The sequence below is a fragment of the Phyllostomus discolor genome, chromosome 1, assembly GCF_004126475.2.
Source record: "Phyllostomus discolor isolate MPI-MPIP mPhyDis1 chromosome 1, mPhyDis1.pri.v3, whole genome shotgun sequence".
Classification (NCBI taxonomy): Eukaryota; Metazoa; Chordata; class Mammalia; order Chiroptera; family Phyllostomidae; genus Phyllostomus; species Phyllostomus discolor.
This window is the reverse complement of record NC_040903.2, coordinates 45,834,718-45,854,169: the sequence shown is the minus strand read 5'-3', so window position 1 is coordinate 45,854,169 and position 19,452 is coordinate 45,834,718. Positions and strand designations below refer to the sequence as shown.

At 35.8% G+C, this 19,452-nt stretch overlaps 1 protein-coding gene across 3 annotated transcripts in view; it reads left to right on the top strand.

Annotated features, from left to right (window-relative positions):
- Window positions 1–18,976, top strand: part of RASSF6 (Ras association domain family member 6) — a 65,334-nt gene extending 46,358 nt beyond the window's left edge. For all 3 annotated transcript variants that reach the window (XM_036021969.1, XM_028507248.2, XM_036021970.1), the window contains exons 5-11: window positions 5,533–5,630; window positions 6,795–6,979; window positions 10,892–10,993; window positions 11,312–11,363; window positions 15,622–15,740; window positions 15,843–15,940; window positions 16,042–18,976. In XM_036021969.1, coding sequence (XP_035877862.1) covers window positions 5,533–5,630; window positions 6,795–6,979; window positions 10,892–10,993; window positions 11,312–11,363; window positions 15,622–15,740; window positions 15,843–15,940; window positions 16,042–16,117 — 730 coding nt within the window. In that variant the 3' untranslated portion in view covers window positions 16,118–18,976. The remainder of the gene's footprint in view (window positions 1–5,532; window positions 5,631–6,794; window positions 6,980–10,891; window positions 10,994–11,311; window positions 11,364–15,621; window positions 15,741–15,842; window positions 15,941–16,041) is intronic.
- The last annotated feature ends 476 nt before the right edge of the window (window positions 18,977–19,452 follow it).

Here is a 19,452-nt window from a genome sequence, read left to right as displayed (position 1 = left end):
GAAGAGCCAAAACAGGACTTTCATATGCAAAAGCCTCTGGAAACATCTTGGGTGGGCCTGCAAGTTGGGAGAGACAGTGTCTCAGGAAATCACCAGGGCAAAGTGAACAGTGTGAACCAGGTCCATGGAGACTTAGATATGACACCAGCCTGATAGCTCTGTGGGGCTGGGGGGATAGCTCTGGGGGAGGGAGATGTTCATCAAAGGAACAATGGCCTCTGCCAGCACTTTAGTCTGAGAGAAAGCTGCTCCCCCAGCTCTCATGCTGATGTCAGACAATTCAGTCTTTCCCTGTTTGTGTCTGGTGCCTTTTACTGCTTCAGTGCTGGAGCTCAGAGGGAGGCAGTCTGGGTAATCCATGCATGAGCCCTTTAAGAGGAACTGCCTAGGACTCCAGAGCCCTCCATCTCCCTCAGCCTCAGTCCCTGCTGGTTTTTACAACTGTAAGGTATGGGAACTTATCTTCCTGGAACTGGAACCTGGAATGAGGGGACTGGTGTGTGTCTGGGACTCCTCACTCTTCAGAGGGATCTCTGCAGCCAAGATATCCCTCCCAATTTTTATCTGCAACGTGTGGGTATGTGACCAGCCTGTTCCATGCCTGTGAACCTCCTATCAGTCTCAATGTGGCTTCTTTAATTCTGTAATTGTAGGACTTCCATTTAGGTAGTTCTAAATGATGGCTGTTCTGTAGTTTAGTTGTAATTTTGATGTAGCTGTGTGAAAAAGTGAGTGCCACATTTACCTATGCTGCTATCTTAGCAGGAGGAACACTGGTTTGTTTTAATTACATTTGAAATGAGCCACACTGAGACAGTTAATAGGAGTGGTAGAAGCTTAAATAAATTAGGTTGTTTGATCTGTGATCACTTGTAATTAGTTTTTTATGGAATGAAGTCTATGGACAGTACTTTGATCTTTCATATTTGGTACAAGTATTTTCTTTAAAAATTTTTTTAAAATGACAGTTTTATATTTACTTATATCAGTTTTATTTCCTCTTTTCATATCTTTCCGAAGTCAGCTTTGGGACATTTTGGACAAGTCATGGCAGAATAAAACAAAGAGCCAAAACTGGACAGATGTATATTTGAATGTTATCAATAGTGTTACAATATGGGTAGAAAAGTGACTGCATTCTATTTGTCTATCAAATTTCTACCTCCTTTTTCCTTGAAACTCATTAGCAAACCTCCCCACAGTTAAATTTGCTAACCATATGTATCCCAGAGCTTGGTCAGAGTGATGTAAATAGTCTCATGCTGGGGCAACTTTAACTACTTGGTACTACATAAAGTTCTAATCAGTTTGGTTAGGAAACTATGGGCTAACTGTCCTCATACTTACTCATGGGCAAAGTTGTAGATGGTGATACTTCAAATTATACAATCCAGAGCTAACATTTGTGTAGTCTCCTAAAATGGTAGGAAGAAAACAGGTTTAAACACTGCATATATTGAACCATGTTTGTTTCCCTGTAGTAGTGTGAAACTGCTAAGTTATAAGAAAGTGAGAACAGGTGCCAAGTCTGCTAGAGTTTCCAAGCTCTGCTAGAGCTTCACTTCCAGTGAAGCACATCACTGGTCTGGCCTTCTTGGGCATTTCATTTTCCCATATGAAATAGAATCTGGTTGCTTTGCCTTTTGAGGTTTTGCTTTTCTTTGGCATTCTGTCTCAATTGCTACCCAATTTTCTATGGTAATTTTATCTGCCTCCTTTTTTTATTAATCTTCTATAGATGAGAGGAATGGATAATTTCATCTGTCATAATAAGAACTAGATTCTGAGTCAAGACCTAATAGTTCTCCTGTTGTTAAAGTTATTGCCTGTATTTCTTGACATTATGACATTTGTTTGGACTGGCTATTCTCTAGGTAGTAGAGTTCACTGGGACAACTAATGAACAAATATATTAGATTTTCCTTATCTCCTTCATAAGAATATTGTGAGGCTCAAATGCTATAAAAGTATAAAAAAGACCAAAATAATTGAAAGGTCAAGGGGAAAAAATATCATGTCTATCATATTCACCACCACTAATATTTTTAAAAAATTTTATTGAATTATCAGGGTAACCTTGTTTAATAAAATTATATAGGTTTCAGGTGTACAATTCTCTAATACATCATCTGTATATTGCACTGTGTGCTCACCCCCCAAAGTCAAATCTCCTTCCGTCACCATTTATCCCCCTTTTACTCTCTTCTACCTCCCCAACCCCCATTTCCCTCTGGCAATCACCATACTGTTGTCTGTGTCTGTGAGGTTTTTTTCTTAACCCTTTACCTTTTTCACATAGTTCCCACCCCTCTCCTCTCTAACAGCTGTCTGTTTCCTGTATCTATGTGTCTCTTACTATTTTGTTTGTTAGATTCTATGTATAATGAAATCACATGGTATTTGTCTTTCTCTGACTGGCTTATTTCACTTAGGTAATACTCTCCAGGTCCATCATGATGTCAAAAAAGGAAAGATTTCCTTTACTTTTACAGCCAAGAACAATAGTATTCTATCGTGTAAATGTTCCACATTTTTTTTTATCTGCTCATCTCCTGAGCTGCCACTTTAGCTGCTTGATGTGCACTTGAGCTGCTCCAAGTCTTGGCTATTGTGAATAGTGCTGCTGCAATGAACATAGGGATGCATATATTCTTCAAATTCATGCTCTGGGTTTCTTCAGATATATACTCAGAAGTAGAATCACTGGATTATGAGGCAGTCCCATTCTTAAATTTTTAGGAAAACTCTATGCTGTTTTCCACAGTGGTTGTACAATCTGCACATTCTACACCAGTAATACAAAGGGTTACCCTTTCTCCACATCCTCACCAACACTTGTTTGTGATTGATTTGGTGATAGCTATTCTGACAAGTGTGAGTGATATCTCATGGTAGTTTTAATTTGCATTTCTCTGATGACTAGTGACATCTCTTCATATCTATTAGCCCTCTGTATGTCCTCTTTGGAGACATGTTTATTCAGGTCTTTTACCCATTTTTAAATTGAATTGTTTGTTTTTTGGTGTTGAGTTTTATAAGTTCTTTATACATTTTGTATATTAACCCCTTATCAAATGTATCATTGGCATATATGTTCTCCCATTTGCGGTTTATCTTTTCATTGTGTTGACGCTTTTGTTTGCTTCGCAAAAGTTTTTTAGTTTGATGTAGTCCCATTTGTTTATTTTTTGTTTGCTTCCCCTGCTTGAGGAAACATTAGAAAAAATATTGCTATGAGATATGTCCAAGATTTTACTGCCTATGTTTTCTTCTAGGATTTTATGGTTTCAAATATTACATTTAAGTCTGTAATCCATTTTGAGTTTATTCTTGTGTATGGTGTAGGAAGGTAGTCTATTTTCATTTTATTGCACATATCTCTTCAATTTCCCTGACACCATTTATTGAATAGACTATCTTTAACCCATTGTATGTTCTTGCCTCTTTTGTCAAATATTAATTGACATAAAGGCATGGTTTTTATTTCTATGCTCTCTATTCTGTTCCATTGATCAATATGTCTGTTTTTATGCCAGTACCAGGCTATTTTGATTACTATGGCTTTGTAGTAAAGTTTGATATCTCATAGTGTGATCCCTCCAACTTTGTTCTTTCTCAAGATCCCTGTGGCTCTTCAGGGTCTTTTGTGGGTCTATGTATATATTTGGAATATTTTTTCTAATTCTGTGAAATATACCATTGTTATCTAGATAGGAATTGCAGGGAGTCTATAGATTGTTTTAGTAGTATGGATATTTTAATGATGCTAATTCTCCTCATTCATGAACACATTATATGCTTTCACTTATTTCTATCTTCTTCAATTTCTTTCTTCAGTTATTATAATTTTCTGAGTATAGGTCTTTTACATCCTTGGTTAAATTTACTTCAAGGTTGTTTTTTTAATGTAATTATAAATGTGATTGTTTTCTTAGTTTCTCTTTCTGATAGTTCATTATTGGTGTATAAAATGCAGCTGATTTCTGGATATTTATTTTGCATCCTGCTGTTTCACTAAATTTATTTATCAGTTCTAGTAGGTTTTTTTGGTGGAATCTTTAGGGTTCTCTATATACAGTATCATGCCATCTGTAAACAATGCCAGTTTTACTTCTTCCTTTCCTATTTGGATGCCTTTCATTTCTTCTTTTTGTCTGATTGCTGTGTCTAGGACTTCCAGTACTATGTTGAATAAGGGTGTTGAAAGTAGACATCCCTGCCTTGCTCCTGACCTTAGGGGAAACACTTTTAGTTTTTGCCCATTGAGTTTGATGTTGACTGTGGGTTTGTCATATACAGCCTTTGTTGAGGTATGTTTCCTCTATTCTCACTTGCTGGCTGTTTTTATCAAAAATGAATACTGGATATCATCAATACTTTTTCTGCATCATTGATATGATCATGTGAGTTTTATCCTTCACTTTGTTTAAGTGGTTATATCAGGTTTATTAATTTACAGATAATGAGCACTGATATTAATAAGTAATTTTTGTTGCCACCAGTTAGTGCCACAAATTTCCTATGGGTGAATATTTTTGGTCATAAGGAAAAATAGACATTATGAAAAAAACTTGTAGTAAAACTAAGGTGGTCCTGTCAATAACAGTATCCATTAACATATAGAGATCCAGGAATAACTTGGATCTCCAATGGTTCCTGGGTCATAATGAAGTAGATGTAGATCATGGTGACTATGATGAGGTTGACAGTGAAGATGAGGATGATTTGATCATTAACAAATATTGAATGCTTACTATATGTTGGGTGCTGTTTTTAAGACTTATACAAATTAACTCAATTTTTTCAACTACCTTATTATAGCTCATACTGTTATCATCCCTATTTTGTAGAAATGCCACAGAGAAGTAAAGTAACTTGTCTAAGGCCAGATTTAAAAAAACAAAATATGACTATTGGCCCATGTGGAAAAAATAAGATGCTGCTCAGTTTTACTTATTCTAGGCATTAGAATATATTGACAATTGTTAGTATCCATATAAATCAAGTTTTTCTAGAAAAGAAGTTTCTATACACTTTTCTTCTTTGCAAATGGCATTCTTCATAGTAGTCAACACCTAAAATATAGGCACTGTCTTATTATTTTAGAGCTACTCTACCCAACAATGCTTGGAAAAAAAAAAAAGAGGAACCCAAGGCATGTTGGCAGAATGAACACTTGTGTCCAAACTCACTTGAAAGCATTATAAGGTCTCTGTATAAAATGGATTATGTTGGTTTCTACTAATTCTGTTTGCACATGTATTTTACAGAATCTATATAATCTTGTATTTCAGTGTATAACTGAATTATTACATTAAGATATGTCCACAATAAATAAGGCAAGTATTTAAAATACATGCTGAGCACTCTGATATAAATATTATTTTAATAATGTAAAATCGTTATAAGTTAGGATGATTTACCTATCAACATGGGCCCACAGTACTAATATAAATACTGTAAATCTGAAAACCATCATAGACCTCATTATAAATGAAATTGATGTCACGTGTAAGATCTATTATTTTTCAGGGGAATGACACGCTGGGGAGAATTTGATGATCTTCATAATATTAGTGAACTGGACAAGACCCAGATTCCAGTGCCTGAATCAATGAATCCCCAGAAAGGTCAGTGTCAAACAGTTATTAGTAAAGAGACTTTAATGAATGAATCATAACTGTTTCTCTGAAATTTAACATTTTATACACTGCTCTTATTTCATGTTTTTAGGAAAGGCACTTAGAAGCATACTAACTTAAATCACTATAGTTCTGGTATGGTGTTTAAGAATGTTACTTGCCTACATAAAAATGTGATGATTTTAAAAATTACACCAATTCACTAAGGGATGTCTCCAGAGCCCAGATTTTTAGGGAGATTTGAATAAAGTTTATATTCATAAAATTGTTCAATATTTTCCTCAAGGATTAGGATGGTTCAGTATACTCAGTAGCTTGTCATGTTAGGCCATGCCAAACCAATGGAAAATGCCAGCTTCTATAACAAGTCACATCAGTAGTTATAACAATAATATTTATGTGATTTAATGACATCAATGATCGTCATTTACTAAAACTCTACTAAGTGTCAGGTGTGATGCTGTATTGCACATGGATTTTGTTTCCATATAATATGTACTGATCCACAAAGGAAGATGACTGGGGCTGCCAGTGGGTTCATGTTCCTGGTAGTGATGTCAACAAGCTGGCTTCACACTGAACAAGGGTTCCTTTTGGCCTTACCTTCCCAAGTCTTCCAACAACCTCTGATGTTTAGTTGTTTTTATCAAACTATTATTAATTCAGCTTCCTCTGCTGTCACACTGTAATAAACCATTTTCTATGACAAACACGATTTTTCTTCCACGATTCCTTTATCTTTGTCTCATGGCCTCTTGACATCTTGTAGACAAGGATCTTTCCAATTAGCCACTTGGAAAAAAAATACTCATCTAAACCTAGGGGAATCTCAATATCTTGACACCAAGGATACCATAAAAATCTACTTGTATTTTAGGACCAGTACTGGAGGAAGTGAACTATCTCATGATTATTTTATGATACTCTTAATTACAATATAGAATTATTTAAACTCTCAAGGTAAAATGGAACACAAGTATCACCAGCAGGCTCTCTTCCTACATGAGAACATTGCTATTTTCCCACTGTTTAAAAGCATTAGAATCCATTGCTTAGCTACATATTTAGTTATTAAATACATATACAAGTCCACCCAGAATGCAAAGAGGTGGACACTAAATGATATGGCCTTATCATCTTTATTCTTCCCAGATTATTTATCTTATCACAGCAGCACTCTGAAGCCTCTTGAAGATGAAGAGCCAAAACCTCCATTGCTCTATAGAACCATGAGTGAAGCAGCTCTGGTCAGAAAAAGGATGAAGCCTCCAATGATGGACAGAAAAGACAGACAGAGACATAGAGCCTCTATTAACGGGCACTTTTACAACCATGAAGTGAGTTTCAATTCTGTTGGTGTCATTTAAAATAGTGTTCTTTATTATACTAACAATAACAATGGTACTAGTATATCTAATAATGACTGGGTATTCTCTGTGCCTTAGGTATTTAACTTTTAAATTAATTTTGATTAATTTTCTCATTATCACTGTAATGATACTATGAAATAGTTACCATTATTTTACCTACTTTACATATGAGTTCATTGAGACTCACAGAGGTTAGACAATTTGTGTTAGGTCATACTGCTTTTAAGTAGTAGCTTTGAACTTGAACCCAGCTTTGTCTTACTCCAGAACCCAAATTCTTAGCCACCATGATGGATGATCCCTATTTAAGTGGCAGTACTATGCCAAGCTTTGGAAATATAAAAATAAATCCATTGAAGCCCCTGCCAGAAAGGAGCTCAGGACATGGGAAAAAAATCAGTACATTAAACATTAACATTTAAATACTATTTAAATTTTTAAGAGTCCTATTTACTTTAATAAGTCAAAGTTCTCATTTTGCATGTTCCCTTCCAAGTCTTGTAAAAATACACATGTTATTTTTTATATAAGTATAGCTGTAGTTTAGATATCATTTGTATTCTGATTTTTCACCTAATATGTGTTCAATTTACATGTGCCTTTCCATGCTATTTGTAAGACATTTCACTGTACTGAAGGTAGAAAATATATCATTTTTCTAAAACAAATATTTTTCATGTCATGTATTTTAACAATTATTCATCCATTCATGGAATAAATACTTCAAAAGTATTTACTCTGTGCCAGGCACCATTCTGAGCCCTTTGATTCAAGATAATAATTCTTTCATCTTAAGCCTTTCCTATAGGGCTTTTTACCTTATTCCTTCTTCCACCCTTGTGAGGTTATCAGTATTATGCCTTTGGAGGCTGGTGGGAACAAGCCAACCTCTCTTCTGAATTCTTTGTTCAAATTAACACTTTTTTTTTGTTCAAAAATTATCTCCTGGCCATAAAGTCACATAGACACTCCCCAACCAGTGCGCAACTACAGATTTCCCTGGTTTCTTCCCAGAACTATGCCATGTGTGGTCATCTGGTGAGGTGACTTGTGTTAAAGGAAGCTGAGAAAGCCACATTGTACCAAATGATTGACTTCCAGATGCGATCTCCTGTGATAAAAATGAAATTGTTACTAAGGTGGCCATGTAGCATAGTGGTTAAATGGTTCTATGCTTGGGTGTTAGCTTGCTGACCTGATTTCAAATTCTTGCTGAGCGAAGTTAAAAATGTACTCAATCTCTTCGCCTTAGTTCCTCCATCCTTCCTACTTCACAAAGCTGTTGAAGAGATTGAATGAAACAAGGTGAGTTAAACACAGTGCCTAATACAAGGGAAGAAAGGAATTCCATTTACATTACCTTTACTGTTGTTGATTGAAAGAGATCAAGCTGGGACTACAAGTATTTTATACAAATGTCATTCACTGTAATTTAAAAACTAACAAAAAGAAAAAAGAAAAAGAAAACTCCAAAACCCAAAGCACTCTATCAATGGGTATGTAATTATGAGCATCTATAAACTTAAATTGATGTAGTCTTTAAATGTGTTTTTATACCATGAAACCTCTTGATAATAACCAGCATTGTTAGGCTGTGGATAACACCCACATTAGAGCTTACATTGTGATATTAGTAGGTAACGTATGAATATGACTTGACCTGTAGCATATTTTTATCCATGCAATAAGAAATAATTTTATGATAGGGTTGTATTAGATATCTGGCCAACAAAACTGATAGAAAGAATTTGTTTTAAAATAAAACTCTGAAAAACATAATTTCAAAGTCCTTGTATGTTGGCACATGAGGTCTTGGAGATTATCTAGTCCTACTCTCTTATTGTGTAAATGAAATCATTGAGGCCTCTTCAGGTCCCAACGCTAAGTAAGTTGAGAAAGTTGGAATTAGCAGACACTAGATTTTAGGTCTCCTGAATCCTAATCTAGTTCTATTGTCAAACTCCATGAAGATGTCAAACCGTATGAGGTCTGTCCAGAAAAATTCCAGCCTTTGTTAATATAACAAGAATGGTTTGCATGACCTTGATGTAACCTGGCAGCTAAGGTGCATGCATGAACAATGATGTCTTCACTGCACGATTCAGGGGATAGTGGGGGGGTAGACGCCGTTATTGAGTGAGCATGTGTACTGTGTGGTCATTGCGTTCAAAGTGACTGAGAAAGTAGAGCAACAAATCTGCATCAAATTTTGCGTTGAGCTGGAATGTTCCTCCATGGAAACTACTCAGATGATTCTGAAGGCCACATCTATGGGCAGCTAGTGACTGGAAACTTAATCATAATGATGCACCCATTCATATATCACGTCTCATGCAGAGGTTTTGGTGAAACATCAAATCACCCAGGTGACTCACCCATGGCTATAGCCCAGATTTGACACCCTATGACTTGTGGTTTTTTCCCCAAGCTAAAATCACCTTTGAAAGAGAAGAGATTTCAGACCATTTATGAGATTCAGGAAAATATGACAGGGGAGCTGATGGAAATTGGGAGAACTATGTGAGTCCCAAGGTCCCTACTTGGAAGGGGATTGACATGCCATTATTCTATGTACAATGTTTCTTGTATCTTGAATCTTCTTCAATAAATGCCTATATGTTTACATTACATGGCTGGATACTTTCTGAACAGATCTCGTAGCACTTCAGAGCTCCAACTGGTAGCACTTTCATGCCAACCCTTGGCTAAGATACAGGCTGATCCATATGAAATTGCCAACATTGGATCATTTCTGATCAATCAAAACAGAGAGCTTTCATATGTTTCAAACTAATAATAATTAGTAGAACAATTATTTCTATGCAGGAGGAAAGTGGCATGTGAGTTTGAAAAAGCCTGTTTGTGTTACTTTTTTTTTTTTAACTCAGCTTCCTTTTTTTCACATTTTTCAATTTTAAAAAAAGTTTTTATATTTCTTTTCCACTTTTTTTATTATATATTTTTTCATTATATATTTTTTCATTACCCATTTAGTCCCCATATATTCCTCACCCCTCTGTAACCACCACACTGTTGTCCAGGTCCATGAGTCCTTTTTCCTTCTTGCTCAATCCCTCTGCCCCGTGACTGCCCGCCTCCTTAGCTGTCCTGCTCTCTATCTACGAGTCTGTCTTTATTTTGCTTGTTAGTTCTGTTTGTTCCTTTGATTCCACGTATGAGTGAAATCAAATGCATTTGTCTTTCTCTGACTGGATCATTTCACTTAGCACAATGCTCTCCAGGTCCATCCAGTGCTGTTTCAAAGGACAAAATTTTCTTTTTCTCATGGCCAAGTAGTATGCCATTGTGTAAATGTCCCATATTTGTTTTAACCACTCACCTACTGATGGGAACTTGAGTGGCTTCCATATCTTGGTGATTGTAAGTAACTCTGCAATGAACATAGGGGTGCTTATGTTCTTTCAAATCAGTGTTTTGGGTTCCTTCAGATATATTCCCAGAAGTGGGATTGCTGGGTCAAAAGGCAGATCCATTTTTAATTTTTTGGTATCTCCTCATTGCTTTCCACAGTAGTTGTACCAAATCTGCATTCCTACCAATTGTGTTTAGTTATAATAGTTAATTTGTTTTAAAATCTTAAATTGTACTAAATAATGGTGTGGTTATCTAGTGAAAATATTTTGTACATGGCTAGATTATATTTTACCTAATTTACTTTAGAAATAATGCAAGGCTTCTTAAAAGGAGACAGGACACTCAACAACAGCAAAGAAGCAAAAACAGGAAAACAGGCTTTTTATACTTGATGACCTTGGATTTTTATTTTATTTTGCCCAAAGAAGGCCAGTTTCAAAATATTGACTGTTGTTACTTTGCTGTAATTTTAAGACATATGTGTTTGTTTGTTTGTTTTTTAAGACATCCATTTTCACTCCAGCCTTTGGATCAGAAACTAAGGTCAGAGTAAACAGTAACATGAACACTGAAGAAGTAATAAAGCAACTTCTTCAGAAATTCAAGGTAATTTTATCACTGAACTAAGATATAAATACCTTCTTTATAATTTAACTCTACACCCATAAATTCTCTCTTCTGAAAAAGACCTATGAACATGTAAATCTAAGTTCAATGTTCTGTTCCAAAGAATTTTTTCCTATGTATGACACCTTTTATCAACTGTGCCCTGAGAAATTACATTATTCCCAGGGAGCAGAGGATTTCATGCCTGAAAGTGAACATTAATGTGAGATGATGGATACATAATTTGGGTCTGGTTGGCTTAGAAAACATCATATGAAAACAAAGAATTCATGTCTGTTCATTTTTTTCCACTGACAGATTGAAAACAGTGCCCAGGATTTTGCGCTTTACATTCTTTTTGCAACAGGAGGTAAGAAAGCTTGATTGTGCTTTGTCCTTGTCTCCTGTGGCTTACAGTATTCTGCCCATGAGGAGGCAGCAGAGCAGTTGACTTCATTCCATGGAAGAAAGGGCAGAAGGAAGGAAAGAGGGGAGGGTTCTAGAAGAACCAACGAATAAGGTATCCTAGAAGACTTTGTAATACAAAAGAATTTACTCCTTGGCTAAACCCTCAATTATCTGAAGGAGGATTAAAGCCCTCACGAATCCATGAAGTTTCCCAGGAACTTTTCCAGTAATTGTTAAGCATTTAAGTCATTATTGGTCTCTTGCACGCCTTTCTGGTTTTCCTTCTCGCTTTGGCTCTTACTGGAGTCATCATTGCATATCATTTCCCTCTGATCTTGTTATCTCTTTCTTAGCAGAGTGTCTGACACACTGTAGGATGTTATTCTTCCTCATTAGAGAGGCATTCAGAAGTGGCTGGTAGGGGGTAGAATGTGAGAACCAGGCTCTGGGAAGCTGTTGTCTGTGGGATGCTAGGAGCTGCTAGTGAGAGATCAGAGAAACCCTAAGGTGATGCTCAAATTTTGAAAACCTCAAATTTGAAAAAGTTGAAATGTGAGATTGTGGAAATATCCCAGATGATGATTTAAATTTCAGAATGTTTAAACCAGTAATAAAAAAAATAAAATAGTACATTTTGATGTCAGAATATCTATAAGAAAATTAAAGCTGGATCTCCAAATATACACAAAATGAAAGTTCTCATCATTTGAAAGCTTAAACATAAGAAATATACATGTAATTTTTTTAATTTCTAAGGCTGTATATATTCATATGCTAGCTTAAGAAAAACATTGAAAGGTATAAAAAAGTAGAAACATGTAAAAGGTATAAGGAATAAATTATGAAGAATACCAGAAAAAAAGATTAGTGCCTAAAATATCAAAGATTCCTTGCAACTAATTCAGTAAAAACAGAAAAAGGTATGATAAAGCAATTCAAAGAATAAGAAATTAAAATGACCAGCAAATATTTTTTAGGAAAAGGCAATACAAGTCTTCAAAGAAATGTAGTGAAGGAAATGCAGGTTCAGTCCACAATGTAATGTTACCTTGCACTCATCAGATGGGCAAAATGTTTTTAAGTGATTTTACCTCTGGCTAGTGTAGATAAAGGTAAAAGTTACTTCCACGCAATTCTGGTGAAAATATAACTGTCTTTGCTTTTTCAGAAGTCACTATAGGAGTATTTATTAAAATGTACAGTATACATATGTATTCTTTACCCCAGCAATCCCACTGTGAGAATTTATTTCACAAAAACAAAAAGACTGGTACCTACAGATTTATACGCAATCCTGTTTATAATGACAAAAAGCTAAAGTTACTTACCCTAGGGGAATCATTAAATGGAATGAGTAAGCTTTATGCCAGTTGAATAGGAGGAAGTTCTATAATATACAGTAAATGAAAAGTGCAAGATGCCTAAAATGTTTATCTATGATCCAATTTTTATAAAAGTGCTATAAATCCCTATTTACATATGTGGTATATATGATCATACAATCAGGGAGAATGGTATGGAATGAAAAATATCATGATTTAAAAAACCATGTCTACAGTAAAAAACCACTGTTTTTGTTATATTTTATTATTTTAGTATACCACCATCTGGATGGATGGTGTGCCTTGTGTAGAAAGAGACATAGGGAGGGATGGTGCTCAGATGATAGAAATGCTGACAGTCTCAGAGCCCTGGGACTCCAGGCGACTTTCACCTTCTGCCTCATGCTTCTCTCCGTAGATTTGATTACAATAGTGTATGTGCGAGTGTGTGTCTGTGTGTTTTGACTTTATTGAAGAATAATTGGGAATAATTGGCAAATATAATTGTATATATTTGAAGTACAAACATAATGATTTGATACATATCTACATTGTGGAATGATGATCAATAATATCAAGATAATCAACACATCCACCACTTTATATAAACTTTTTTCCTTGTGGTAAGAAGGTTTCATATTCACTTTCGTGAACGTTCAAGTGTATAGTACCATATTGTTAACTACCATCACCATGCTGCATATCAGGGCTTTAGAATTTATTTTTTTGATAACTGAAAATTTGTACTCCGTTTTCCTTCCTCAATAGCATGTGTTATTTTTATAATAAAAAATGTCCATTTTTACTGTAAAAATGTAGGTCTTTAAAGATTTATCTGTAAATATCATGTTTTCTTTTATATTTTGTGTCAAAATTTCTTGCACATAAAATCAAGAACTGAAGATAATCATAAGAGAAAAAATGCAGCATATAGCACCTGTGTGAGTAGTAATCTGGGAAATGAAGATGGGTACCTTTCAATACCTTTATCTACCTGGAGAGTTCATTTAAAGTACAGATTCCGAAACCTCTCTAGAGCTGGGGACAGTCTAAGAATATGTGTTTCTAATAATTATCCCAGGCGAACATGAAGCAAAATCATGAAGCAAGAAATCTTGCTAGAGCAAGATCCAGAACAGAACAAATTGAAAATGCAAAACCAAGTTAACATAAGATACAGCTGTCAAAAAAAGGATTTTAGCAGGTTATTGAGAGGAACTAAATTACCAGCCAAATAAAATGATTCCAAAATGGTAGAGGAATTTCAGGAATAGATAATGTTACTTCATTTGTGGGCTTCTGTGCTCTAGACCCTCTCTTGACTTTTTCCCCAGGGTAAGTCCAGCCAAGGGATGAGAACAGTTCCAACTTTTGGAGCTTTTAAGAACCCTAGGGAATTTATTTTATAGATACTTGGTAAGGTGAAAAGGTCTAATTGGTCTACCCTTTCCCCTTCAGTCTATTCCAACATGGCAGAGAGATTGTTTATTAACAACATAAATCAGGCCATGAGATGTGAACCTCTTCTTAAATCCTCCATTGGTCTCTCTTTTCACAGCAAAGCCAGGGTTTTTACAGTGAGCTTGTTACTTCTCCTCACCTTTTACTACCCTCCCCTCATCTTCTCCATGCCCACTCCCCACCCCCACCCCTGTCCCTTGCTGCTCTTTAAAAGCCTGGGGCATGCCCTGGCCTCGGGGCTGCTTTACTTATTTACTTACTCTATTTAGAACACACTTCCCCAAATAGCTTCAGGATTCCACCCTCATCTATCTTATGTCTTTATTCAAATGTTCATTGAGGCCTTCCCCAGGCACCCTATCAATAATTGCAAACTTCTCCTCTGTACACACATATTCACACATGTTATTCACACATATTCACACTGTTTCTTGCTTTCATTTTCTTCTGAATACTCATCACTTACATGTGGCATGTTTTATTATTTTTCTTATTATTTGTATCATTCACTAGAATGTAAGGTCTGTGATGGAATTGTTTTTAACTTTGTTTTGTTCTATAGTGTACCCAGAACTATACAGAAGTGCCTAACGCATAGTAGGAACTCAAAAATATTTAAGGAAGGAAGGAAGGAGGGAAAAAATACAGTGAACATAAGGGCACTCTGTTCTGGTTGTGCTTCATCCTGATAAAAATGAAATCACAGATGTGAAAGCTACTTTGTCAGAAAGTTTTTGTGGTAGAAGTATTTGTATATAACTTTTGGAAATTAGAAGTCCTGGGAATATACCATATTGGAAGTTATTTTCTTTCTTATTTCATTATCATGGCTGAATGGATGAAGCCCACAGATGAATGAAATAATAAAAATACTCCAATATCAAAAGATTCTGAATATATATTTAAGGAAGACAAAAGGATTGGATGTGGAATAAAAGAGAAAGGAAGCATTGAAGATAATTACAAAGTATTGAACCTGAATAACTAGAAACATAGAATTACATTAACTGAAATAGGAAAGTATTAATAAATATTTATTGAATGAGTGAATGAATGAAAACTTATAAAGATATTTTGTAGTGTGTTGCTCGATGAAAAGCATATATGAGCTGGAGATTTGTCTGAACATACTAACCAAAGGCAAGACTGAATTCTCTGAGTCAAACTCTGAGGGATAACAACAGAAAGAAGTCCATATTTAGTCCACTTAAAGGTTTTAATTTCAACTTAATGATTTTGACTGAGTGCCTCCTATTGTACCTGGGTTTGTTTTTTGTTGTTGTTGGTTTTTGGGAGGGTAGGGACGGGTTTTTTTTTTCACATCTTTCAAAGTGAGCTAAAAAAAAAAAAGAAAGTAAGTAAATGGCCAAATTATCGTTCTTCTTTCTTCTCTGACATGGATTCTTGACTGTAGCTGGTTCTTATTTTCTTTTTCAGAAAGGAAGCGGCTAAAGAAGACAGACATTCCACTACTGCATCGACTCCTTCAGGGACCTTCCAAAGAGAACGCTCGCATTTTCCTCATGGATAAAGACACCGAGGAGATTAGCAGTGATGTATGCATCCCATCATCCTGAATCTGACTTAGCCTCCTCCTGGCTCAGGACCTCTCACATAAATGCTCTGCTTTCTCTTGTGTGTGTTTGTGTGTTTTTCAGGTGGCTCAGTACATTAACTTTCATTTTTCTCTCCTGGAATCTATCCTTCAAAGATTAAATGAGGAAGAAACAAGAGAGATTCAAAAAATAACAACAAAGTAAGTCAAGACCATGCATGGTGGGTACTTGCTCCTTTAATAGGTTGAATGTACAAAATGCATCCAAATTTTAATATTCTTTTTTTCCTTCTCATTTTCAGGTTCAATACAGAAAAGGCTATTATACAGAAATATCTTCAAAGGAAACAGGTAGTAAAAACAGAGACGACAGTTTAGTAGTACAGGCCACTCTTGCTAAAAAACTTCAACAAAATCAGAGGGATGTTATTGTATGAATGCCCACATCCTGTACTTGCATTCATACAAATATATATGAACTTGAGTCTGCAGAAGACTGAATATTGAAAAAGCTTCTCTCTCTTCGAGATGATGAGGTTAACTCGGGTTCACAATTTGACTGAGATGAGCTTGAATTTAGTTTCAGTAACTGAAATAAGCTTGGATACTGTGTATTCTAAATAGCCTTTATAGTGAAACACTCAATGAACTGGAATTTAAATGGTGTCTTCAATATGATACAATTTAAACACCTCTTAGCCCGAACTGTCAAGAGAACTGGAATACCAACAATCAACTCTCAGAAATGATTTAGAAGTAAAAGCTGCCAGCTCTTGAAATAAAACAGAAGCATATTCTTACCCTACCAAGAAATCTGATCATAACAGTGTCTTATAGCTCTTTGAAAATTCTAGTATTTTCATAAAGTCCAGGGCTGTCTTTATGTGGTAGGTGACTTTTGGCTATCTGTAATGTCAAAACTATTGGTCCTTTGGGAAGGAAAAGCTTGTGCACTCTGTTAAGAAATCCAAATTGTAATTTTCTCAATCTGAGCCTCCCCCCTTTTTGCTCTGTTTTACTGATGACTTTCAAAAATATTCTCAAAGGTTTTTTTAGGTCAGTTAAACTAGTTTATTTTTCCAAACATACATACCATGGAGACTTAACATTTAATCAGCTATTAAGCCCAGACTTGGTCTGCAATAACCATTGTTAGTGAATGAATACAAAGGACAATGCGGACCTATCGCAGCTGAAGCTGGGCAAGGGCTCTAGAGTGCTGCTCTTTTTCTTCAAGACGTCTTATTCTATAAAACAATGCTTGAGGTATTTATAAGTTGGTAAACCAATTTGAAAAAAAAAAACAAAACTGAGAATGCCATAAGTCTCATTTGTGATTCTATTTATGAACTCTGTGTTAAATGGAGTTGTATGCAGCTTGTTTCCATTCTGTGAACTACTTCTACTTGCATTTTTCATACACTTGTGTTAAACTGTTTGAATACATTACATGTCCTCTGGGATATGGCTCTCTATACTAAACGCAGTTGGTTTATGAAACAGTTTCAGAACAAAAGTGTTACTTCTCAGTGTCACCAAAACTTAAACTGGATGAGAGGAAAAGTGGGCCTAGTCAGTCCCAGTAAGTCTGTTTTATTGTGTAAAACAGAGGCTTGCCTCTTTGTTCTTTCACCTGTCAGTTAGTAAGAGGATAGGCAAATATGACAGTTAAAATTCAGTGATGCTACTTAAAAAAAAAAACTTAAAGTAGCATCAAGTACCTTCCATAAACATGACAAAAGATTTATCTTTAATCTGTTGAAAGTGCACAGAATGCATAAGAAAAATACCAAGTGTTTGATAGGGAAAAAAAAAGGCAGATAACATGAAAAGTAAAAAGCACAGAAGAGGAAATGCAAGTGGCTACTAAGTATATGAAAAAAGTTGTATCTTAATAGTGACCAGCTGTATTAGTCTGTGTCCAATCAGGAGACAGAAGCCACATAATAATTTAAACAGGGGGTATTTTAGTACAAAGAATCATTAAGTTATGATAGGAGAGTAACCAAAAGATGGAAGGAGAGCCCAAAGGCCAGCCTAGTACTGAGGAAGAGTGCCCCCAAAAGGAAAAGCTTGGAAGGGGTTCAGAATTCACTGGAGTAGGTGGGGTTGCATTCTATTTCAAGAAGGAGAAGTTGGCTGGCTGCGAACACCAGAGCAGGGCCACAGCCTTAGGGCAAGCAGGAACAGCCTTTGTGAAGCAGGCCACCTGGGGCAGGGGGGCAGGTATGCAGAGAGCCTTGGTTGGGACTTCCCTGCTGGTGCAAGGCTCAGATCACATAGGGTCTGTGACTGAAGGTGCCGAGGAAATGGTTTGAAGGAACAGGAAAGCCAAGACTCCAAGGTATGCACAGAGAAAGAGGGGTGCTGGTAGGATTGAGAGCTGGAGGAGCCTCCTTTGGAGGAACCCACTACAACTCTGTGTATGACTTGGTTCTGCAGCGTCTTTCAGGCTGCATGGAACAAAGGTTGGGTAAGTGGCTCACTAGATGGCCAGCCGCACAGGGCCCTCTAGGGGAGCATGCACCAACTTGAGGAGAAGGTGCAGAGAGCAATGATTTGAGCTAGTCACAGGCCTGCATTGAGACTCCAGGCTACGCCACCACAAACCCAATCAAAAATTGGAAAAGACGTTGGAGAAATAAATGCTAGGGAAAGCTGCACCCTACTGTCAAATAGCACTGCAGAAACCACTCTGGGCAGAGAAATGGAAAGAAAAAAGTGAGCTTTCTAAGAGCCTGGCCAGTCAGCTCATAGCAATCAGAAAAGACCTACTTCCTTCTGTTGATGTACTATGTCTCTCCAGTGCCCTCTGCTGACGAGTCATGGCCTGCAAGGGCAAAGAAAATATATTTAAAGGACACACCTCCGTTTCACAAAGCTGACACAAAGAATGAATTTGGAGCAGAGAGGCAATAAAATAACTAGCCTGCCAACAAAACACAAAGTAAAGAAAAGTGAAATATACTTTTTGGTCTATTAAATTAGTGAAGATTAAGAAATGATAATATTAAATACTCAACAAATTACAAGATGGGCTTTTAAGCTACTGATAGAAATACAAATGTACAGAATTTTTCAAAACCAATTTAGCAGTAAGTTTATATTATAATTCTGCTTTTAGAGTCTCATATTGAAATAATCAGACATACAAAGACATTAAGCAAATATACTTACTATGTTCCTATTTATTGTTGTTAAAGGAAGTAAATAGCCTAAATGTCAAAAATAGAAAAGGGTGAGAGAAGAAAAGAAATATTTACCTATGGAATGTTATGCAGGTAATAGAATTGTTTTCAAATAAATTTTAATTAGGGCAATAAATTCTCCTTATGTATCTAAGTAAGACTATACATAAAAATGTTTCAAAATATTTACTATCCATAAAATATCTGTTTATATGTGTGTGAACACTAATATTTGTACATATAACTCACAAACCAAAAAAATGTTAAATGTGGTTATGTCGATTATAGAATTATGGATTGGTCATGCTTATATTATTCTATGCTTATTAAATAGTCTACAGTGAACATGTGTTACTTTTAAATCAGGAAATGGGAAAGCTAAGATTAAAAAGTTACCAAAAAAAGTAGCAAGAACATGCAAACAGTTCTGCTATATGCAAAAAAGTTCAAATACATTATTTAAATGAAACATTAACATCACTCCAGTGGTACTTTTAAAATACATCCATAATGTCTTCAATATTC